The sequence below is a fragment of the Salvelinus namaycush genome, chromosome 15 (assembly GCF_016432855.1).
Source record: "Salvelinus namaycush isolate Seneca chromosome 15, SaNama_1.0, whole genome shotgun sequence".
NCBI lineage: Eukaryota > Metazoa > Chordata > Actinopteri > Salmoniformes > Salmonidae > Salvelinus > Salvelinus namaycush.
The window spans coordinates 28,014,491-28,040,457 of record NC_052321.1 but is presented as its reverse complement, the minus strand read 5'-3'; the positions used below and the strand labels follow the sequence as shown (position 1 = coordinate 28,040,457).

At 43.9% G+C, this 25,967-nt stretch overlaps 1 protein-coding gene across 1 annotated transcript in view; it reads right to left on the bottom strand.

The window, feature by feature from the left end:
* cdin1 (CDAN1 interacting nuclease 1) overlaps positions 1-25,967 on the bottom strand; it is a 71,325-nt gene that overhangs the window by 32,369 nt on the left and 12,989 nt on the right. Inside the window, exons 2-10 of the mRNA XM_039008993.1 lie at positions 24,919-24,964; positions 23,867-23,931; positions 23,087-23,147; positions 19,496-19,568; positions 11,341-11,420; positions 11,035-11,084; positions 8,995-9,062; positions 7,076-7,141; positions 6,528-6,633 (exon numbers count right to left, since the gene is read on the bottom strand). Of these exons, the coding sequence (XP_038864921.1) occupies positions 6,528-6,633; positions 7,076-7,141; positions 8,995-9,062; positions 11,035-11,084; positions 11,341-11,420; positions 19,496-19,568; positions 23,087-23,147; positions 23,867-23,931; positions 24,919-24,964 (615 nt within the window). The remainder of the gene's footprint in view (positions 1-6,527; positions 6,634-7,075; positions 7,142-8,994; positions 9,063-11,034; positions 11,085-11,340; positions 11,421-19,495; positions 19,569-23,086; positions 23,148-23,866; positions 23,932-24,918; positions 24,965-25,967) is intronic.

The following is a 25,967-nucleotide window of genomic DNA, read 5'->3' as shown; positions in this document are numbered from 1 at the left end:
TCGATGTAGCTTTCCAGCTCGGTGTGATGTGTTACAGCTGTGGCCCGAAAGACACTCTCTCTGGAAGCCCCGGGGGACCTCCATTGTGGACTTGTTTTTCTAGCTGTGGTATATTCTCCAAGAGGATGTTGTAACAAAGGAAACAATAAAATGGAGCACGTTCCAACTCCACATGGGGTATCCACAACATTATGAATGGGAGGATAAGACGATGTCGGGAGGACTACGGACACTTCTCCCCAGAAAAGCTGATGTCAACACTTTCACAGTGAATGGGTCAAATTAACTCATCCACACCTGGACTTTGTATAAAACATTGTCCTTAAAGAAGTAACACAAATCACTTCAGTATGTCCTCTTAACGTAGGACTATCGTCGGTGAAAATTACAGGAGTCCTTGTCAGAAAGGAACCACTACACTGTGAATCAACATCACTATCGCAGTCTTGGAATGGCCCAACGATGCCTATTGTTCTCTTTGCACATGTTTCTCGTGGCGAGGTGAGGAGGCGAGGTGCGGTGTGGCACGACACAGGTCTTGTCCCTGTCACACTGTCACCCCAGAGGCACGGGGCCCTGTTCCTGAGGACGGCCCTGTAATGTCTGGCCTCATCGGATCAGCGCTGGCTGCTGTGGCCCCCACTCAGGTGACAACCTCTATCTGCTCTGGCTCTATGATGGCCCCGCTTTGCTTCTGCCACTGGGCAAAAAGCACACTCCCATTTACCCATAAACTGCCTACACACACACACACACACACACACACAACATCGTGCACCATACACAGCATTACACACATGTACACACTCACACGGTACACTGTGTATTGTACACAGAAATGCACAAAGGATACTCTCCAAACCAAACATACCTTATACTGTATCTAATTCAGTGTCCAACCATAACACTTTCCTATAGAGACAAATACATAATCAACTGAACGCAACAAGGCTTGTCCACAAGAGAGCAAGTCATTACAATTTATTAATTAGACATTCCTGGCCTTGCTGCTTGAGGATGTACCACAAAATGATGGACATATCCATTAAAAATGAATACATTATAGCAATATCTTACATTAAAATTTTAATTTGATGTCAGCGCTATCAGATTGACCATGCTAAGACTATAACAGAATTACCATGCAATGTCTGCTGTAAAAACGGTAGCACACAGTTGTGTTTGAAATAATTGGAAAAAGTTCTGAAGTTAATCAAGATGTCCGATTGCAGCTGTGTCAACTAATATAAAATATATAGTCAAGGTGTCACGGAGCAGATTTACCACATTCTGTTCATTTATGGGCGAAAGATCTGTCATTCACAGTGAAAGCAAATCTAAGAAGCAGTAGGTCTGTTCTGTGTGTGCTATTTCTATGCTTTCCATTTTTAAGTTTCATTTTTTACTTTCGGTTTTGTACACCAGCTTCAAAACAGCTGAAAATACTATATTTGTGGTGATGGAAAATATATTTCTCAGTGGTTTAGATGATACAATGATTCTCTACACTATACTTGCTTGTTTTGTCAAATCAATTTAAATTAGGTGAACTATTAGAATTTTAGCAACCAGGAAACGGTGGAGACATTTCTGCATAGTGGATCTTTAAGAATGAGCATTGACATGTGCTTTGAAAATGTGGAAACTATGCGTAATCTGTAGACATGTTATGGCAATAACAATATCATAATATGAAACAGTATCACATCATTAGAACAAAGAGGGTGGAAGAAAATATTACTGGGAGAGAGTGCGTTTCATCTACGTCAACAACATGCAAGTGGTCAACGTGATGATGTATATGGCAAACCCAAAAGTCTTAACCCCTGTTTCATATGAGGGAGAAATGAGCCATATTGTCCCATTATAATGCCATAAATCATTTTTTGTGGAAGTCTGACAGCTTTTTATCAGATGTAACCTTTTCAAGCCTCCATTAGGAGCGATAACATTTTCAACTCTGACACATTTGCAGTTTACGAACTGCACAGCTGATTAACTTTGGGTAGAAGCGAGAGAGTGGGCCGGCGATCACGCTCATTTCCACAAAGGCCGTTCATCGTCCTGTATGGTGTGGTGGTGGTGGTGGAGGGGTGGTGGGGGGGGGGATGAAGCCAGAATCTAATTATTTAGTTCTACACTTGCCCTTTTAATCTGTACCAATATCATATCACAATGACTGAAAAAGGCTTTTGTTGTGGAAAATGAGATTTTGGGGGTTTGTTTAGCCGATGCATTATCATTTAGAGATAAAGTGAGATGTGTTGGTAAAACCAAGGCTACATTATGATTTACTTGAGTGTCTGGGAAATTATTGAAAAATGTGAACTTGGCGATCATGATTTCATTGTGGTCATTAAACAGACAGGCCTAAAGAATAATTGAACATCAAGCATCAGATAGATGGAGAGAGAACGTGTATCAGCACTTTGTATCCCCCCTGTCAGAAATGCTGCTTTTAAGTAACACCAATGGCCAGATCAGAGGAGAGACTCTGGCATCCCAGACGGACATTCACCACTCAGCCCAGTCCCATGTCCCCTCTCAAAGACACGATACACACATCATTCATTCAGAAGAGACCCAACAAGATGGCACAAGCCTAAATCAATGAGTCAAACAAAACCATTACAACCCGTATCATACAGCATTGTAAATCATGACAAACCGCCAGAGCACATTCAGATACACAAACAAAGGCTAATTGCCAACCAACGTCTGCATAATAAATGACTATACGTCTAGAACAAACACATTGACTACACAACAGAGACATCCCCACCACCCAGCATTTATTAGAATACCTTTGCCAACAATTGATTTACATTATCATCGAGGAACGACGGGGGCAGTTCCTTGGGAAACCTTACCCACTTCTCCTAAAACACACAGGAGGCTCATTATTTGTGTAATATTCAATGGCAGGTGAATAATTTTTATGCAACTCTGATAGTTGGGGGAGATTGATAACTCAATTACTTGCCCATTCAGTAGGCTGCCTCTGTCTCTCTCTGCCTGGCTCGGAGTCTGGAACGCCAGTAGCAAAAGATTGATGGGTAGAGGAGACCAATGGCTGCCGTGACGATGCCGTGCCATCTCATCCAGGCACTGGGCCTGAACACGCTAGTGCTTTTTTTATTCGCAGGCAGTTTCTTCCTTCGTTCGTCTCGCGGAGCCTCATAGCGAGGCTCAGCGTCATTACCCTTCACTCCGCTGAAGAGGGGTTTATTATGAGGTTAGTGTGTTGGCAACACTATTGTTTGGATGATGAATGCTGTTGGTGAGGGCTTTGGAGGGAAAATTAGTTATGTTGTGTTTTCGTTTCGAGGAAATACACAGCCGTTGCTCACTTTTTAAGGCTGGAGGGCAAACAAAGAACAATTAAAGCGAGCCCTGTGTGCTGAAGTTCGGTTAAAAGGCAGGGAGGGAAATACATGAAAAAATAAGCAAATCACTGGAAACGTCAGTCAGGAGTAGTGAAGTCATTCCACAATGTGGCGGTGGTATTACAAGGTCATGTAGAAGGGAAACCAAAGGGCTGGGACTGCCTCCACTGGAACCTGTCTTTGAAGAATGGGTGAATGAAGGAATGGACAAACACAAAGGCCCTCAGCCCTCTAGGACCCGTCACATGAAATGATACCGTTAATGAGAAGAGAAGGGAGGATGATGTCACCCCATCATTCTCTCTCCCTCCCTCGCTCCCCTTCTCTTGTTCGCTCTCTCGCTCTCTGGCTTGACATGGTTGTGACTGCAAACAATGCAGTGACCCAAAATTCATTGCCTTCCTCCCTTCGACACACACACACTAAGTGCAGGGGCAGCTCATGCCTCTCAGACTCTGCCATGCAGGCCTAACAACACGAGGGAACGCATTCAAAATGTCAGCAGTAAATGTCAATTAAAAATTACAAGGGTGCTGGGAAAGGTGGGGTCTGAAGAAACTGACATTTTTTTGACACGGCAGCGTTTATCTGACCAGGCTGTTGGCTGACATGATGCGATCTACACTGTCAGTTCCTTAACGCACCCCGACAAGGCCACTGCACTGAATACCAATGAAGACAGGAATGGACAGATATCTTAGGTTCTTAGGCTTAGAGATGCCATCTTCCAATCAGTTTATCCGTTTGTATTCCATAACTCTAGTTTAATACCAAGAGCTTCTGTTAAAGCAGGTAGACGTATCACAACCGGCCGTGATTGGGAGTCCCACAGGGCGACGCACAATTGGCCCAGCGTCGTTAGGGTTTGGCCCGGGGTAGGCCGTCATTGTAATAAAGGTTAAATAAAAAATAAATAAAAAAAGATGGATAAGTGCTATTGTCCTCTCAATATAACAGACTAGACTACATGTACTTGGGCTGGGCACAGAGTCAAAGTCTCAGTCGTCTGCTGTTACTGCTGCCGTGTCGTGCTGCCTGTGGTACTAATCATAGGACCTAATAGGAATAAAAGACCAGTCTCTCAAACTTTGACTCGTATATCATGTCAGATTTGATTGACTGAGACAGTTTTCATTCAAGTGTTTTCTCATTAAAACGCCATTCATCCCCTCATGGTCTAGGAATGTTCTGGAACCCGGGCCAAACTTTTTTCCTGGTCAACAACTTTCTTAAAGGGGCTTTAATGAGGCCCACTAAAAATGGCAGCCATCAAAGATGGTCCTTCGAGTGTCACACTCCAGTGACATTGGGTTCTTGGGGTCGCCAACATTATCAAATGCCACAGAGCTCAGAACATTTCTATCCCCCTGCCTTTGGGAAGCATGCCATTTCCAAATAAAACTATATTAGACTGAGAAAATAAAACACATTGTTGATTATGACCTTGGCATCCTGCTAGTCGCTTTCATTTCACTGCTCAGTATATTGTTGAATCATCCTCCCTGGAAGGCAGATGTTTTGTTAGATGGCATCTGTTAAGTCAATCAGGAAGTCATTTGTCTATAAACATGCTTAACGCTCTCCTGCTGTAAAACTATTCCATCTCAGTTTCCTAATTTACCTTTTAATATAAATATCTGTAATATCATCAAAAGAATCCAAGTAATTATATTTGTGACATACGAGACTGACGAATTGCTGTCAATTAGAACTGTCATTATCGCACTGCTGGAAAACGGATTAAATCATATTACTTCGCCATTATGACCTTTTAGACAAAGTGACAACTATCAGTTAACCAAACAAACTAAGGCTGTTCTCTCTGCTGCAGCCTCTTCACACAGCCTGGCTCTGCCTGGTCTCTGGACACAGCATGGGGTGGCTGGAACCTTCCGGCACTGGCCGTCATATCACTGTGTGTCAGCGGGCCGTCACAGCTGAGTGGGGCCAGGGTTGGGGCTGTAGTGGCCAAGTTGTGAGGGGGGGGGTAGGAGCGCTGGGTGTGACCTTTCAGGCTCGGTGCATTTGGAAGCCATGGTTGAGGCAAGGAGGGATAGGCCACGCGCGAGCGCTTTCGCCTCTCAATTCTATTCCGCCATGCCCTGACACAAAACACACTTGGGTTGTTGTGTCGGTCACTTGGTTACTAAACCTGTAAGGTGAGGTCTCCATGGCGCCTGGCACTATGGAAGCCGTCCACACGGTGAGTGAGTAAGAGAAGCCCTACTGGCCAGGCAGGCGGGCGGTCTGGGTGCTCAGAGGGACGATATGGGTTTATTTGAGCCACAACGGTGTGAATGATGCTCTGGTACACATCATAGATCATTTCACCAGTACAACCCAAGGACTACGGATTTCTGCTTGAGCACTATTTGTACATTTGCTGTACAGAATAAAAAATATATACTTATCTTCTGAGAAAGCAGAATTCACAAACAGCTGTTTACAACCCCTCATTCCTCACTTCCCCTCCACTGTCGCTAAAGTTTGTTTTAAAACAAAACTTTGTTAACTCCTCAAGGGAGACGTCGTGGGCCTGGCTTCCCTCTCTGAGACTCCCTGGCAGATGCCTGGAGTGTGAGTACTACTCGGAGACAATGACAAGAGGTCCTGTGTTGTATGCATGGGCCTCTACACGAGGCCGGCAGCACGCCTCCGTTCCTCCCCCGGGGTGGGACTCTCCAGCCCCCCCTCCCTCGTTCCTGTCCAGGGGTTCTCATGACAACAGAATCGAAGGGATTAATCACCCTTCCGTTTCACCGCGTTTCCCTTAAAACAATGTGTTGTGTAGTCTGGAAAACAATCTAGCACCAGAGAGATTTGATAATGGAAGTGAGTCGTGTTGTAATTTAGTCCTACTACACGTACGTCCATGCAGTGACCCTCTTCGGGAGGAAGTGGGTAATGTTACACGGTGGGGATGTTTGGAATGGATATGACCTGCATTTGAAGGAAGTTGTTTTACACACAGCTATATGACCTACGCGTGACCTACCTTCAACAGACAAAGAAAAGGTGGGAGCGGCTAATGATGTGATAAGGGGTTTGATTGGGAGATGTTAGAAAGTGTACTGCAAGCGTAGTATACTGCAGGTCTGGGTGGTTTTGCCATGCAGTGTGGAAATCAACGAGAAGACGTACCTGTTCCAGTAGCTCCAGAACTGCTCGTTCAGGTAGGTCCGATGGCTGTGGTCGTCCCCAAACGAGGCCTTGCTCTCAATCCAGTGGACAATATGGCCTTCCACAGCTGAACCAAGAAAACAGAAAGGTGATAGATCTGTTCATTTACCCTGGTCTAACCCTGCATTTACATTCAGGCCTAAGATGTTTTCCAAATGAGAACAGTCCTTTAGAATTCCTATCCACCCACTATAATAAAAAAAACAAGTGAATTGTTTAAACTAGAATCATATTATATGCAGCTATAGTCAGCCAGTATAATCAAGCAAGCCATAGAACTAGCATTTGGAGGGGGACATGTGACATTTTCTTGCTAAATAGACCTTGAAGCTTTTCAGTGACATCAACTAGAATGGAAGGGGAATGTGTATTGTTATTACAAAGGCTTGACACTTGTAATCATATCCAAAAGAGCTGTAAAGGCTAGCTATTTTAGCTAACTGACCATAGCAGTTACAAGTGAAAATGAAATAAAACCGCTGACATTTATCGTGTAAATAAATACGTACCGATTGGCACCTCCAGAATAATGTCAGGCGTCTTGTCATAACCTTTGGTTCGCAGTTGGTTTTCATCTGCAGAAATCACAGTAATTTTAGCATTTTGACATTTCCCCATATTATAGTCCTGAAAGACCTAAAGAAAAGCTGACACTTATTTGGTGACAGCATGCAGTGATACAGTGCAACATTCATAATGTTGTATCCACTCAAAAGCATTGGCTTGGTTTCTATCTTCCCTAGATTGACCTTTCACAAATCCAGTAGGTCTTTCACACCAACCAGCATATTTTACCCAAGATGCCTTTCTTTACCACCGCAGCACACTGATAACAAAAGCTCAGTGTTGGAAAAGCACCAAGACACAGCCGAGGACAGCAGAAAACAGGGAAACCATTAGCTACATCTGACACTTGTACTGCCACTGCACAAAATGTATAAAGCCTGGTAGTTACTCCACTCTCCACAGCTCCACTAGCAGCAGCAGTAGATGGGATGGTGGAGCGTCATAAAGCATAAAGAAAGGGACAGAGACTTGGCATTATAGCCGCTGTGAGCCTGACCCCTTCCTGCACGGGCCGCAGCCATTGTCCTTGACTCCTGGCGCGCTTCGCCTATTATCTGCCCAACACCTGATTTAAAACTCAGTCTGACCAGGTCATTCAATTCCGGGGGCCTGCCTCTTCGTCACCAGCCAAGCTCGACTAATGGGCCAGAAAGGGGGACAGAGCGGAGAGTGGTGTCGAGGTGGAGGGTTGAGAGAGGAGAGGCGAAGGTCTGTGGCAGGCAGCCTACTGCCAGAGGCCCATAGTGGTGGTGGAGGGGCGGTGTGGTCTCTCTCCTAACACCTACAGGGCTGTTGACATTGTCATGCAGCGCCAATCCCCTTTTTACATCACCTTTGATTAAAATGAATGGCCCGTCCCTACTGTAGGGGAGCTTATTTCCAATCCATTTATCAGGCTAGGTGTCGTGAGGCAGAACTGCCTCTGTGGCCCCTAACGCCATGCTGAGGCCCCTAAACTCGTGACAGTTTTAGAACAGTCATCCACGCAGGCCTGGAGGAAGGTCAACACTCCAGGCCCAAATAAATGATATCGTCTTAATGACAGAGGGAATTACTTTTTCCCCCTTCATCACTCATCTGACCGAGGGGAGTGGATGGGGGAAATTTCCCTCTAACAATTTCACACCTGGACACTCACTAACCTAGACTCTCTGGACAAGACAATAGTGGATGGGAGGGAAGGCCACAATAAAGTAGAAAACACATTTGAAAAGCGTTGCTTGAGGGGAAATTACCAATTGTTATGGTCAACCGTGTGATTATGGCTAAATACGGACTGAGCTTGATAGCTATTACAACATTAAAACCAGGGCATTTGTTTGGTTACTTGCATTACATGAGTATTTCGTCCGGACTCAGAAACATGTTACTCAACATGAATTCAGCTATGTGAGTTGTGTTGTATAAGCAAAACACTTTCCTAGAATAATCTATTCATGAGACTACAACACTGAAGATGAACACTTAAACAGCATTAATATTAAAGGAACAGATACTACTTCATGTCTCTCCACCGCATTCAGGAGGATGTGTAAAATAAATCTGGGCAGAAACGGACCATTTTGTAAAATGTTCTAAATGAAACCATTTGAGTGGGGAAACCTGAGTATCAAACATTAGGTCAGTATCTTTGAAGCTCTTATTTCATCAAATATTCATACTGGGCTAGCGCATGAATTAAACATACAGGGTATTAGATAACACAGCTCCTGGTTGTTAGTAAATCAATGGGAGATAACACCCACTACATCAATCATGTCCACGTTTCCTTTTTTAACTCTCCTCCTGTGAAAAAACAGAACGCATGGCCAGATTACTTTAGCTAACTGTTGTGGTGTGTGAGAGAGAGCTGTAGTCTTACCTAAGAAGGACAGGTTTCTCTCCTTCAGTTTGTCACGTAGGAGCACCTCGGCCTCCTGGCCAATAGCACTAGGGGTGAATGGTTAAGGACATACACCCACCAGTCACTTTTACTCACTTTTCAAAGGATAAACACTGATGTCTCTCGAGAGTCTAGATCAAATCTAGCACATACTGGTTGTGACTCATAGCCTGAAAACACATTGTAATGGCACAGCATTTACCACTCATTAATGATAAGTCCAACTGCATTCGAGAGTGAATAACAGTTTCCCTACAAATCCATCAAATTAAATTCCACTGCAAAAAAATACTTATTTTTTCCCCCTGGGAGGTGGGTTGCCATGGAAATGGCAAGCCTCCCTTAAAAGGGTTGCTGTGGCAACAACGTGAGAGTGTGCGTGAATTAAGAGTATGTAAGGGTGTGCGTATGTGTTAGTACAGGGACTGAAGTTACCCATCAACCTGACATCAGATGAGACAGCTACTAAGCTCTCATGCTAAGCTATGTGCTGTATATGCGTATCATATGCCCCTACCCAACATAATCTGAGCAGGGGTTTTATGGCCATCCTTCAAAATTCAACTTGAACAACAAATCTGCAGATTACAAAAACTCACTTTTCTGAGGAAACAAAATGTTGAGCAAGTGCCAATTTGACCGTACTGCTAATAAAAAATAAATAATAAAAAACAAACAATAAATGTGCCTTTAGAATAAATGCCATTGTGAATGAAGGGAAACTGTGCATTCTGCATTCATGAAGGGGCAGATATATGCATAATTAGCTTTTTTGGCAAAATGCTAAAACTCCTTCAGGCATTACACCGCCCCACACACACACACACATCACTCAGACACTGGCGATTAATACATGCATGCCCTGAGTGACACACGCAGCAGAGCCAATCTTCTGATGTCCACATGGAGCCGTTCCAAAAGCACATAGGAGTGGGGCGGTTATCATGAACTGGCCATGGTGGAGTGAGTGAATGTGAGTTGACGCTGGAGGGAGGAGGGTGAATGGAAGGTGAAGAGGGGGGGATGAGGACAGAGGGCAGGATGGGACAGGGTTGACCGCCCCTGAACAGAGAACAATCCCCCGCCACACCGCACCCAGATCCTTGCCCCACGCAAACATAGCAGTCCCCAGCTGCTTGCCCCTAAATATTCAAATAGACCCCCCCATTGCGCCCTCTTGCTGCCCCAACCCACGCCTTCCTATCTGGGAGAGGGAAAGAGAGAGGAGGTAGTGGTGGTGGTGACCTGGCATTGACAGCCCATGACTGCCCATCTCCCACTCTCTGATCACTGGGCCTGCACTGCTGCACTGATAGGGAGGGAGGGAGAGACAATGATCAAGTGAGAAAAAGAGAGAGAATGAACAAGAGTGTGATAGAATAAGACAGAGAGAGAGAGAGAGACACCGAGAGACAGAGAGAGAGAGGTAGTAACTAGGAGGGCTATATTTCATGTGGCAGTGACATGCCAAGAACTCTCCATGGTGCTGATAACTCGGACTGCTCTCTTTACTGAGCAGGCAGGTGAACAGGCAAACAGGGAAAAGGTCAATGTAGCATAACGGCAGTAGAAGAAAGTCATATTTGCCTAAACCACATTCAATGTACTCTATTGCTGATAAGTCATACAATTATTTTCAGGGGCCCAAAATAACTCCAACTTTGCTTAATTTCTTGACTTGACAGTATCCCCCTTCCTGGTCCATTTGTTCTACTGGACTTGTCACATTTCAAGAGCCACTTCACCCACAGGAAGTAAATAGAAAATGGCTGTATACGCATGCCTACCTCCTTCCTGTGGCATAGAACATTGGGCCTGATTCACTCTGTGAACAAGAGAGATGCATTTACATCAGCCGCCTCCTCCTCTCCTCCACCCCTGCAACGGGGAAGGTGGGGAGTCAGGATGAAACACTTCCCCTCTGAAGCAGAACTTTTATGTCAGGTGAAGCCAGACACATCTCATCCCCTTCAATAGCTCCTCGTCAATTTCAGGCTTAACATTTATGGGTAAGGATACTGTTTGATGCAGTCTACCAGTGGTCCATAACAGCAGTCATTTATTGTGCACTGAAAAGAGGGGGAAGAAATATTACAGCATCCAGGCAGGGGGAAGGAAGAAGGAGCCAATACACCCGTTAAAAAGGGTTGGGAATCATGTTTAATATTTCTGCATTTTTAGTCACACACGCAAGACTTGCTACAGGAAATTAAACATGAGGTAGATACAGTACGGATTCATTTAGAACAAATAACACACATTCACTATTAAATTACAGTGTGAGATTATGTTATTTGCTACAGTATAAAAGTATAATTCAAATACCTGGTAGACGTGATTGGCTAAAGCCTCGTCTGGAATCAAAGATGGCTCCCGTAGCATGTTGTTGACAACTTGCTTGGAGGCTGCGAGTAGGACAGAGAGAAAGCCAGCACACAAACTATCGTTAGTCATCCCAGTCCCAACAATGCCCCAATCCAAATATCACAAACCTTTTAGAAATGTAACAGTGACTGAGGAGATAGAAAGGTGGAGGATCAACAGAGTATATCAACACCAAGGTCAGGTTTACCATAATGTACCCTGCTGCTGCCAGTGTTACTGCAGTATTTCTAGCCTAGTCCATCGACCTGCCTGGCTGCTTGGAGCCTATTGAGATTTTCCATAGATAAAAGTTTCACTCCAGAGCACAGGAGCCCCATGTAGTTTATCTACGTTATGAATGATGACTATTTTGCCTCTCTCATCCCCATTCAAGCTCTACTAACATTATAAATCAGTGCGCTGCAAGCCGTTGGATTGATTCCCTATTACTGCAACAGCAAAAATTCCTTAAATCATTTTTTAAAAGATTGGGATTAAATGGATTGTATCATTGTGTGACGAAATGGTTGAGGCGCGCCATTCTAATGATATATACATATGGTCGTGACAGACTCACTGCATTACTGACAATATCAGGAATGTTTCTATTCATATTTCAGACGTGAATGGTTCCTGTCCAAAAACACAGCTAGCTAGGGAATCTCTACCTGAGATGTGTAGGTAGATAGGTAGATAGGGCTGAAGACAGGAAGGCTAATTTGAGGGGTTTATAGAAAGGGGAGGAAGAGGAGTGAACAGCATCCAGTGAAATAAAATCGACTTAAAAAGGACTGTGGTTTATAAGACCTGACATACTATATAAGCCTCTATTAAACCAGAACCTTCATTATGACGAGATCTTTGCTAGAACACATAAAACGCTCAGAACCTCACTTCTCCTCCTCTCTCTCTTTCCTTCATAGATGTTAGTCTTCTTGTGTACTAGCACACCCCCGGCAGAGGAAGAACAAATATGATCCCTCGTCTGCTCTTCCCAGCTGAAAGAGAAACGAGTGGAGGGAGAACAAAGCCCAGTCAGCACTCCCCTCTCTCTCAGGGCTGTGCTTTATTTCTCTGCTCATTTTTCTCAGAGATTGGTACCTTCACACGCAGATCCATACCATGCTCCTGCGCAGGCAGCGCCGGCAATGAAGAAAGAGGGTTATATTTTCCCCTCGAGTTAGGACACCTCATGACAAATGATAATGGATAATCAATACAGTGGGAAATATGAGGCAGCAAACTTTATGAAGCCGAGAGACATATTACTCGCCAGCAACACTCGTTTCTCTTAACAAAGTCACTACTCGACTGTGCCTAATAATCTGAAGGAAAATCAAAGGACCCACAACCACATCAGCAATATTGGCAACTTATTCCACTTTAATGGCATTTTGATTGATCCCCCCTCCCGCTAATGGTAGTTTTATAGATTTGACGCTGCTTCTGCGAAACAGTCATGTGTAATAAACGTTCCCGAAGGCAAACAGCCACCACTAAAGCTCTTCTTACTAGCACTCATAATAGGAGGTTGACCATCACCACATTCTAGTCTCTCACATACAGTAATACGACACTAACACGTACACAGTTTAGCAATGCGCTAACATGCTCCCTTTCCCTCCATCTTGTTATTCATTCGCAATTTTTTCGAGTAACCATGATAAGTGTTTGTTTCTTTTCGTGGTCTTTTGGTTGTTGTTGAGAGATAGGGTTATAAATAGCCATAAAGAGGGTGACCTTGGAGCTGACATTGTGGAGTTTCAAGCCAAGCAATGACCTGATGAAAATGGAAGACCAGGCCGCTAATAAATCAGGCTGCCTTTAAAATGACTTTACCCTAATGCTCATTCATCACAGGCCGGCCTTAATGCCATTTGCAGGCCGGGAATCGCCCGCCATGCGCCGTGCGCAAACACGGCAGTAAATAACAACAGGGCCCAGCCCAGCATCCCCGTCTCCCTCGCATCGCTGCAGCCTCCGTCGAATATCAGCATACATTTATTCAAAGACACCCCCGCCTCGCACAGCACTGCACACCACGCTGCCGTGAGCTGCACCACCACACAGAAAGAGACACATACACAAAGAGAGAGACGCACAGACATGCACACATAAATACATACACTAGATCATCACAAACAACACACACACAAAATGTTCCAGCCACACATGCAGAGAACAAAGCCTGCAGCATGACTTTACACCTTGTAAATATACACAGAATTTATTGTAATTGTCCCATGTTGGCATCAATTCTGACTGAGGTATCATATCATAAACATCTAAGGAGCAGGAGTGGGGAGGAGAACATTAGAAAGAACCACTTCACCTCCCAGTGGGGTTTGCTAAAGAAAACAGCTAGCGTAAAAGAAACACACCACAACATCCCGTTTAGTAGAGCTTCCAACGCACAAAACAAAAAGCTCAATGCTACAAGGTAGGTAGCTCAGTACTGTAACCACAAGAACATAACTAGTAACCTTGCTTGATTTCTCTTTCCTTACTCATTTAATTTGTATCATCTCTCCCCCTTGTTTCCAGTAGGGTGAAAAAGTCATTATGCGAATGAAAAAAAAAAAAAAGCTCATTAGAAGGCAACATTTGTTGAGGGAGGACCGTTATAAACAATAATGGATGGCGGTCGTTATTGCCCTCGACACTGATGAGCTCCTCGGCAAGTTTGTTTATTAATTAAAAAACAGAGTTCTTTTTTTTTTCCCTCATAGGGGACCAAGCCCTGCATATCCCCCCACCCGAACCCAACCACCCCCTCATCGTTCCCATGCACAAGCCATTGAGCTGCGGAAGGACACTCGTTCATCAAACGTCTCGGAGCAGGAAAGAGACGGCTCCTGATAATGCGCGCTGTTAAAGCTGATTTTCCATGATGAATCTCGGAGCATATAAATTGGCTAATATCTGAAAACATTTACAGATACTGGAGGAATTGACTACTTGTGGGACATGATAGATGAACCCCAGACACCGGCGGACAGCTCGGCAAATCTCCACGGCTACCTAAAGCCCTCATTTGATTTTCCAATTTACTCCTTTTAAATGTATCCTCCCGCTTTAAAAAAAAGAAGACGAGAGAGAAAAAGTGCGTTGTTCCTCCTGCTATGTGTATGATGGTGCTGGGTGGTATCGACAGCGCAGGAGGAGCACCAGAAGGGGTTGCTGGGGCAGAACTGATCTACTTCCACCTGATTTTCCCTGATAGCACTGACATGAAAGTGTGCGTGGGGTTGGGCTGGGGTGGCTCTACCATACAGAGCTCTTCCTGGGTCAGGCCATAAGACTGCAGCAGGGGATGACTTCAGTTCCTCTGATGAAAAGGAGTAATTAGTATACTTGTCAAGTGAGGTGCCACACGCCTGCTTACCTTGCCCACAACCCCCTCCTCCTTTACCTCCTACTCTTTTTCTTGCTTCCTCCTTGCTAATGAAGTGCCCTGGCTCTCATTATTCAAAACAAAACGGATGTATGAATGATTCTTGCTCCAGCACCAATCTTGGTCCTATCTTGTGCAAACAGGAGGGAGAGAGAAGCCCTTAGTGACAAATAGGGGAGAAACCATAAAAGTCATAACAGTGGGTCTAAAGCTACATCCATTTTGTGATCAACAAATTAAATCAATGAAACATGAAATATGTTGAAAACCATGGACATTTTTCAGAAATGTTAACATCTAATGTAGGCGACATAACCTTGCCTACATGGTTCTCTGGTACATGGTTATCTGGTGAGCGAACATGACAATAAATCTTGCAGCGGTCCAATTGCATAGTTAGAAAACATGGAGCAGGAATTTAATCTGCTGGAAGGCCTTGGGAAAAAGGAAAAGGTCAAATAGCTAGCAAAATTGCCTCCTCAAAAAAGTGTATCTAAATCTAGAGGCAGTTCAACTCACGTCAGTGGGGAGAATGGAGAGAGGGATGGAGGGAGAGAAGGGATGACAAGATGGAGGGGGGGTGAGATCCCTCAGTGTCCCTCTCTAATCTCCTAGTTAGTGACTGCTAAGAGTATCATCATCATCATCATCATTATCCATTGGCAAGCCTCAATACATTTAAGTCATGAGGTCAACTAAGAGGCGGCAGGTAGCCTAGTGGTTAGAGCGTTGGGACAGTACCAGAAAGGTTGCTGGTTCGAATCCCTGAGCTGACAAGGTAAAAATCTGTCGTTCTGCCCCTGAACAAGGCAGTTAACCCACTGTTCCCCGGTAGGCCGTCATTGAAAATAAGAATTGACTTGCCTAACTAAAGACAAAAAATAAGAACATTTTAAAAAGTGACCATTTAACTTCAAACACTGTCTAGTCTTCATCATATAATGGATTAGAGTGCATGGATGTAGGTTTATATATTCTACCTAAATACACAAAGCATCCCGATAGTATGAAGAAAATTCTTGAGAACAATTGTAGATTACGTGGACCTAGAATGGCAATAGTGTCCTCTCTGTATAGTGCCGTTGTCTCTCTAGGAGTAAAGGAGAGTTTTCCTCAGTACTACCTGCCCCTCCCCTCTAGCCAGTCTGTCTTCATGAGACGAGGAACATTATGGATGTTGATATCATATTCAATACGTGACGAAACTGCTTTGAATCTATTGATTTATTTACATGCGCCACCAAATAGCCGCGCTATCGTCCTGCCTGAGTGATGCTCCCTTTAATCCTTTAGCAGGAAGAGGAGGAGGAGAGAGGGGAGACAAACCACCAGCAAAACAAAACAAGGAAAAGACAGAAAACAATTTAAAAGTCTGTATTGATCTGGCTGTAGTGATTGTACATATATTCCACAGTCCCAAAGGCCCCATTTCTGTGTCTCTTAAATGCAAAGGAAAGAGGAGAATAAAAAAGGATGGCGCTAGTCCAAGGAGTCGCTCACCCAGTTGGGGGTAGATCCCTTATATAGGAGAAGTCTATTGATCTCTGCAGACTGCTCGCTCTCCTGCGACACACACACCACACAGTGTGTCCGGCGGGGGGGGCGGCAAATGATTGATACGCCTGCCAATAGCCCTGAACAAACCTGTTAGCTAATTGCCAGCAAATACAATTATCCTAGCATTGTTTCATAATGGAAACACATTACATAAGTCTAATATACACACAGGGAGGTTCCAGATTTGACCGCGGAGCCTGTGTGTGCAGCGCTTGATTGTCAAAGGCCAGGCAGGTCACCACTGCGAGGGGAGGCGATAGAGAGAGGCTGTGTCAATTTCTAAGTCACACTCACACAGGCTGGCTAGCAGCAGAGAGCCAGCTCTCCGCATGGGAAAGCTGCATGGATGACACAGACTGACTATGTCATGTTTGAAGACGGGCTATATTTGTATTCATGAATGTATCTATTTTGTACAGCCTATACATCATTTGGCATTTTATTGTCAAGAGATTGAGAATATAGACATTTTTCATTTTCAAATGATTTGTCTTAGTCATTACAATTTGGATGCTTGTCGTCACCACAAAGCTACATGTTGCATTACAGAAACCTTACTAATAAGTATGCAAGCACATACGTGTGCAAATAAATATTGAAAGTCTGTTTTTACATCAAATGCATATCCCTCGTCGCAAAGGTTCCTTTCACCTTCGTGTGTGATCCCAACATCTATACTGTACTGTAGGGATGGGCACTCTTATTTAAACAGTCCAATATCCCATCACTTGTCTGAGTATAGAACTTGGACTATGCGGATATCTGAAAAAAATGTCATGATACTATTTGAATAGAGAAATCATTTCAAATGCCCATCCCTACCGTACAGCCTTCAAGAAGCTAATCTCACCTAGTTCCAGTGTTTGGGTTCTGTGTGGGCTGCAGGTTGACTCTCCCAGGCAGCGTCTCAGACAGAGAATGCCTCGGTTTGCCTTGTTCTACACACTACTCCGACTACTATTTTGACAGGCAGTGGATAACGGTGGTCCAAAGCAATCACAGACTTGACTTTGACAAATGGCTGTGCTGTGGAGAAGTTGAAAATAACACACATCCACTTTAATCTCTTTCTTGATTAAATCGAAGGCGCTGTGTTTTGACACCATGTGAGTCACTCATAAAGCACCCACTGGCACACACTTTCCAGGATGTGTCTGTTGAAATGATGTGGGATCTTTGTGTGTGTGTGGGATGTGTATGAGTGACAGAGAGGAAGAGAGCGACAGTGAATGAGAGGAATTAGAAGGAAATGAACACAGAACACTCATCTGAATGAATTAGGTGAGGTAAAGGATCACAGAATCAAATGGTGACGACGTGAAGTCTCAGGGCTGAAAAATACCAACAAACCACACAAGAAAGTAGAGATACTTAAGAAAAAGAACCCTGCCAAACAAGCAGGCTACAGTATGTCCTCCTGAATGTTTTGCATATCAGGTCGTGTTTTCCACTGCATCAACGAAGGGGAGAATTTATGCTGCAACCGAGAATAGTCCAGAGACCTAGACTGTCAGCCAGCAAAGGCAAACATTACACAGAGGGTGAAGTGGTGAAGGACTATGAAATACCAAAAGCCAATATTCTGTCCTTTCCCCTCCTCTCTTCTCCTCAGAATAAGCAACAAGACAAATATACAGAGGCCCGACCGGTTGGGTTGATGTGCTGCGCTTGGTGGAGCAGAGATGGACAGAGAGCAATTACCCTGGTGTTCACGGCTCACTTTGAATATGGCTGTGAATATTACTCATAAACCTTTTACAGGCAAGTCCCCCGAGCTCACTTAACAGCCCGTTTTAATCATCCAGTTGACACTTGGAAAATAACTAAATGTTTTTTCTTCGCCCAGTGGCAAATTAACTCCTGGTTCACCATCCTGTTGCTCTTTGTAATGTTAGCATGTTATTGTGGGTTTACAAGGTATGTGGTAACTGTGACTGTATGGATGGGCGAAGGAGGAGTATTGTTGACTGTGATAATCAAAATAATCACAGTTTGCTATTATGTATATTGGTGTGATGATTTGTGCAACTTTTCATAGAATATTTGTTTAATTGGTATATATACACTTTAGTAATAATAATATATTTTCTTGAAGTCTTCAAGACTATCAAAAGGTTTAAAGGTGTTGAATATTTCATGAATATTAAGGTTTTAAATATGAATAACATTAGATATCAAAAAGACATGAACGGTTTAAAATAAAAAAAATCTACAATATCTATACACATTCCATGACTCCAGTAATGTCAAGCCATGAAAGAAAACAGACTAACCAGGATGCACCGTGACTGGTTTTCAAACGGTCTATCTTTGGGACACTTTCAAGAAAGATAGTGTCTGGATTTTCACTCTCGCCTCATGTGTCCATCAGCGCAATGTAGCAACCGTTTGCTTTTTCTGCCACACTTTCCCCTCAATTCCATTTCCTTAGTGGAGCCCAATTGGGATGGAGGGAGGAAGAAAAGGAGGGAGGGTGGGGGGAGTAGGAGGGGGAGATCAGGGGGGTTATAAATAACACTGATGAAATGAACTAGCATTGATCTAAACAGCAGTTAAGTGGTGGGTGGTCTTCCGAGTGCTTAATTGTCAGTCATCTGCCCCAGGTAGTAGCAGTGGCCTGTCTCTCATTAAGACTGTGTGGGCTGAACATCAGCAGCAGCACTGCTGCTACAGCTTCCCTTTGGAAGGGAATTAAGACAGAGAGAACCAATGAAAGAACCAGAGAGAGAAGCAGAGAGAGAGAGAAGCAGAGAGAGAGAGAAGCAGAGAGAGAGAGAAGCAGAGAGAACGAGAGAGAAGCAGAGAGAGAGAAGCAGAGAGAACGAGAGAGAGAGAGAACGAGAGAGAGAGAGAACGAGAGAGAGAGAGAACGAGAGAGAACGAACGAGAGAGATAATGAGAGAACGAGAGAGAACGAGAGAGAGAGAAAAAATGAGAGAAAGAGAGAACGAGAGAACGAGAGAGAGTGAACCAGAGTGAACCAGAGAGAGTGAACCAGAGAGAGTGAACCAGAGAGAGTGAACCAGAGAGAGTGAACCAGAGAGAGTGAACCAGAGAGAGTGAACCAGAGAGAGTGAACCAGAGAGAGAGGGAGAGAGGGAGAACCAGAGAGCGAGGGAGAACCAGAGAGAGAACCAGAGAGAGAGAGAGAAAGACCCTACTCACACACACCGCCCTCCTGATCCTGAAGGAACCTGTCCACAATGACGCGAGCCATGAGCGCAGGGGAGAGGTCCACCTGTGATGGGGTTAAAACAACAACGGGGAAGAGTGGGTGAGTATTATGTTGTTAAGGGATCTAGATAGTTCAAATCAAAACAGAGCAGGGGAGGGACTTTGCTTTTCTCCCTCCACAGAGAATGGCACAATTGTGAGACATTCAAGGACATTCCCACAATTTTGGATCATTTGGGTGCGAGTTTTTTTTTTAAGAAGTAAGAATGACTCCATTGGAAAAACATTGGCTGTCCGTGTTGGGTTGACATCACAGACATAATGACATTTCTAATGGGGCCAAATTACAGTAGGCCTATATTGTGCTGTTTTACAACCTTGACCCAACTGTCGACAGCAGCCCTAACTTAAATTTCGTTTTTGGGAGTCTTCCTTCGCACTAATGTTTCCTTCTGGAACAAAAGGGCTCTTAATATAGCCAAGCTACCAGCTTGAAATGCCTTCACCTCTATCGAGAGAGACATGGAAGGTGCAAGTCACATCATCTGAAATGAAAAGGCCAACAACAAACCCATCCAACCTAGAGACACAATCAGAGCTTTAACCATATGAAGATTACTAAGGCAGAAACACAGGACAGACCAGAGGGACGGGAGCTGGTAACTACAGTACAATGCCTAATATCACAGGCCCTGGAAGAGGAAGAGGAGAGGACCTATGGCAGAGCCAGTCTTTGAAGGGAAGGAAGGCAAGACACCTTGAGAAGTGAGAGGGCTGCAGTCAGATGGAGATCAAGGGTAAGCCTGACAGGTAGAGGAACACTAATGACTGATTTGGGGGCCTGATTAGCAGTGTGAATCTGACAACAAGGTATCTGGTATACAACCTCCCAGCCCACTCCCATTTCATTTCTCTACTCATTCTGCACTGTTGCCCCATATACTGTACAGCTCAGAGTGTCAAGACAGGCAAGACATAATGATATGTACACCAATTGTGGAGGCTAAAAACAAAACATCTATAAACAAGAACTCTGAAGAGCAACAATTTGAGCAAAAAAGTTTCTTTGGAAACAAATTTGATAGCTTCCGAAATGTAACAAACCGTTTGGGAAATAACACAAAAACATGCCATTTGGACAGAGTTAATATAGCACAATATAAAAATGGAAAACACATGAAATGACAAATGACCTAATAACACCATTGCCTTAGTAATACACAAGCGTGACTAGTAAAATGTGTGCAATTTCCAGCGACTTTAAGAAACCGACTGTTCTAACAGCCAGGGAACATTTTTCTCTTGTTAGCATAATTGGGCCCCAAAGTGAATTTGCTCTTAGCTTGTTTAGAGATTGTAGTGTTTCATCTCCTCTGTGATCCTTCCTGCTGGTGCTGGAAGCAGAGCTCTCCACTCCACACAAAGACTTTAAGACAACGCCGGTAGTATTTGTTAACCATCTCCATAATTCTGAATACAGAAGGCAGCTAGCTAAATACCAAACATGTCTATAATTATTACAGAGGTTAGGAGACAATCTTCATCTTCATTAGAGAGGGAGCTCAGACAGCGTCTGTGTAGCCTACAGGGCTCTACCTCTCTCCATCTCTCCCCCTCATCCAAGACGCATCTCCCTCTTCTATTCACATCAACCCTTTAGATAACGAGAGAGCATCCCATCCCGAGTAACCCACATCAGCTCTGACACATGAGAAATGGCGACATTACCCACGCTGGCCCAGCCTGCATAAGGACCACCTGATTAGTTCAGGTACTTGCGTCTCCCTAATTTTCATATTAATCATCAGTCCATCTCATAGCTTCTCAAATCGCAGCACTTCATGAGTTTAACATGTGACTAAGATTCACAGGCCCTTGAATGCCTGCTGAAAATAATTACCGTTAAAAAGAAAAACTCTGCAGCTTTGGTTTTATCAGCCCCTGATGCTAAAAGGTGTCACACTCACAGACAGTCTAATGCCGTCTAATGCCTGTTGCCTTAAGCATATGTGTTTAACTGACCTTCACGAAGCACCATAAAAAAGGGTATGAAAATCAAAAACTTTTAAAAACATATAAGCATAGCAGAATATTTCAGGGGGAAAAAAGATGATTAACATTGATGAAAACTATTTCCCCCTGTTGGAGATAGTGTATATTGTCACATAAAGGGCTGAAACTAGATCAATTAGCTGTCTGCGAGAGCGTGAGTGCTTGGTTTAAATGTTAAGTAGCGTATTAAAATGACAGTTAAATGGTTCATAGACAGTTATCTCCGACCTGAGTTTAATCCTTTGAAAAAAAATCATATGTCTATTAAATGGAGAATGAATAATGACAGTTAGCTTTGAGGTGCCACTGATGCATGTGAACTATTCAGATTTAGAAAGGGAAGCATGGAATCTCATTGCTTGGTTTGAAGCATCTGCAATAAAAATGTTGATTGCCATTTAAAAGAAGGTTTAAGGGGACAGACAAATATGCTTTGAAATTGCAAGTCATGAACTGAGCAATATTGTTGATGTTTTTTGATCGAGAGGTGACTACATTTCATGTTTTTCTCCATTACCTAGATACCTGTGGCAGAAGCAACACATGTGAACAAACATGATCATTATTGGAAGGGGATATTAAATCCTCATCTCTGCTATTATCTGGGTAAACATCTAATTCCAGGCTTCTTGTTTCATCAAGCCTTTCGCTACATTTTCCCATGGTACTGAGGATGTGGCGGGTGTGAGAAGAGCTACCATAATAGCATGGCATCTTAGGGCTCCTGTACCAAACACCTTCTCACTACCCATTAAACCGTGAGACTAACGCAATGTTAATTGTTCATTTGCTGACTGGCTGCAATGCACAGGAGACACCAGATAGCGCAGAGCACATTCATTCTTGTGATATGTTGGAGCTTGGCCGTGTGTAACCCTTTAATACTCACAGCACCAAGACTGTTTTTAAAACAAACACCAAGCGCTTTCACACACCATTTCTGAAGTGAATAAATCCCTCATTGTAACCTATGATCGCCCAAAACATAATTCATACTCTGACGTTCGACCTAACTGGTACATGTTCAATTAGCATTACATATTTTGAGTTGTAAGAAAATGTATATTATTGCAAACCCCAAACATGTAGGCTTAAGTGGGGTTGTATCTTTCTTGGGTATCTTTCTTTCTTTGGTGTGATTGGAAAATGTGCTGCCCGATTAAAACAATATTGTGATGACGGTGACCTGCCTGCACCTCACCTGTCTGCAGTTTGAAGCAACTGTGGCAGTTTTGAATGTCAATTATAAAAATGACATAATAAAGCACAAACTATTTTCACATCTGCGTTAAAGGGGATAAAGGACTAATTACATTAAATAATTGGTTAATAGACCGGACCATTTGTCCAATTTTCATAATCGCTAACAGACAGGGAAAAACGATTATTTGAAACGCATTCAGGGGTATTCAGGGGATAATTATGTTTGTACCAAGATTTGCTTGTGTGCACTTCAAATGGAAAATAAAATAGTAGAACATCAAGTGTGATGGGGGGAGGGGGGGAGACATATAGGTTATATGACATTACCTCATTGGCCAGCTCCAAAAGGACAGGGACAGAGGGACGTGCCTTGGCTTCGCTCAGGTACCTTCATTATAAAAAAGAGACAACAGACAGCGGTGAAAAGAATAACAGCCCACAAAGGCAGACAGAAGGGGAGAGGTGACGAGACCAGGCCAACCAAAACATGTCAATGTCCCTGATGACTCCGGCCTCAGTGGCATTTGGCAGGCTTGCTGTGGTTAAAACGGCAGTGCTTAGAAGACTCAGACTTCCTTTAAGCCAGCCAAGCATGATAGTTAGTTAGTCAACTCCCCTCTCTTTGCCCGCCCAAAACTGCTTTTTCCCCCCTCGCTAACTGAAACCACCAAAGCTCCCTCAGATCTTTCCCAGATCATCTCTGAGGTTTGTTGTTATATAAGTGGATTAGAAGTGCATTATCCAGGCCTCGTTTCCAACAGAACAATGGCTTAATAAGCTAGAAAAAAGGCTGATTGTGATATGCGAAGACGCTTTCTCAGACTTCCCCTTTAGCCTGTACAAAAAACCAACGGATTTATTAGTTTAACAGTTAACAGAATTAGGGATAATCAGCCCATCACAAGCCTGTGTAAGCCAAATGTCCAACTGCTGTTCTCTCTTTTCAGCAGGTGCATGTGGAGGTCTGGAATGAATCCTAAAGGTGGTGATTTGTTTGGAGGAGATTATATCTGTCATGGAGGCCCACCTACTCTCAGCCCTGTCCACTTCCTATCATGCAACATGAATGATTCCCTTCCTGGGCGGGGGTGGGGGGGGAGACCGTACCTTTGGTAGTAGCTTTCAATGCAATCTGGGGCTTGAAGCCTTGACATGGTTCTTTTGGTCCTTTTCTGGAACAAAGAGTACATATAGTGTTACTAAAACGAAACGCATTTAATTTTAACACAAAATACAACATATTATAATGGTGTAATTATTAATAGCAAATTATAAATAAATACGCTTGCTAGACATTATACACATGCTATAGCTGATATCCATATGGTAAACTTGCTATCCATGCAATACAGTACAAAGACAAAGCTTTTCTTTCCCCTGAATCACTCCGCCTTGGGTGCTCTATGATATCGTGTATGAACAGGCTGTGAGAGAGGGGTCATAGTAATTGAATCTCAATAAGTTTGCCCAGGGTCTCACAGCGAGTCAAGGCAACCTTGTTCAACCCCCTACTCAAAACCGTGTATTCATTTCCCGCCTCGCTCAAACAGCGACCTATTCCGCCGCCTGCCACCCCAACGTAACGTATTTCCATCATGCAATTCAATTTGAACCCATCTTAACCAGAGGGATAGGAGAGAAAGAGCATTGCTTAAAAAACGACTTATTTAAAAACTACTACACAAAAAAATGTAATTCCGTGGAGACGTGCGGTGTGACTGACACCTGTCAGGGGGATGATAAATTACTCCATTTTCTGCCTGTGCTGCCTTCTGCCACTCGCGGCAGCGGTCATTTATCATCATCCGCTGTCAGACGTGGAAAGCGGCAGTGACAGTGCGAGTCAGCAAACATTTAGCACACGCAGCCGCACTACACGGGGAAATGATTATTGTCAGAATAATAATGGTTTAGCATAATTTATTACAGGTCCACCAAATAAGCAGCGGCTAGATGTTATTAGACAGATGGATGGGAAGGCTTGGCAGACATCCACATAGACTCATGCAAGCAGGGCCCTCCACGTGAAAGAGAGGAGGGGGGGGGGGGCATCCTCCAAACCAATCAGAGAGCTGGCAGTTCAATTACAAAGAAATAAAAGGACATTCATCATTCAATTAGGCACCTGTCAGGGATCACAAAGGAAGAAAAATTCTAACCTGGTACTCCAGGGAGAAGATGCTCAGAAGAGTGGACTGCGAGTGACTGGAACAAATAAAAGAAGGACAAAGTTAATTACCAGAGTGCATTGCACAGAGACAAAGGGAGAGAGAGAACAGCTTCAAAGCCAGGGCCGGCTCGGCTGCCCTGTAATCTAAAAGAACATGAAAACAAGTGTGGCAAAGTTGTTCCAGATGAACACCTCGGACAAAGGATTCCTGCCGCGATGGTCCGGCAGCAGGGGGACTGGAGAAGGGGGAGGTTGGTGTGAGTGCTATGAGAATAGAGAAAATATAGTCTAGCTGGAGATTTCTTTCTTCTCTTGCTCACACCAAATACCCCCCCCCCAAACACAGTAGAACAGAACATCGTCAATTCATTGTCGTTATTTTGAGTGCATCCTGGTGTAGAAAACCACAGAGACGATATCGTTACCTTGTAGCCGGGCTAAAAGGCACAAACATGAGGGAGAAACAAAGCAAATCCATGTAAATAATTGATGGGGTTCATTTCCATTAGCAGTACAGGGAACACAGTGCTCAGTGGCAACATATTGAAATACATTTTGTTAGCGATGAGTGAGCCTTCTAGAAAGAAGGCTCACTCATCACTAACAAAATGTATTTCTAGGAGTGTGTGTATGTGGGGGGGGGGGGGGGGGGGGGGGTTGCCTCACTATCAGTGCTGGCCTATGGGACGCTCTAGAACATTCCCAGTGCATCTGATGGGCTTTGAAAATATTAACTTTCACGGCAGGAAGCTGAGACTCCCAGGAGTCGGTCAATTCCACTGGTTGCCATAAGCTACATTCATCTCCAGCTCTAGTCAATGTTAAACACCTGGCAGTGGGGGGAAACAGGCAGCTCCGTCAGGGATTCTCCCCCCCCACCCACCTAAATCTCCCTCCTTTCAATCAAAAATATTTAAAAGCAGTGACAGATTTTTTTCTCTCTAATTGGACAGTACAAACATTCGCCCACACATCAACACATCGTGCACGTATAGTACAAACAAAACCACACACACACACACACACAGAGAGAACGAT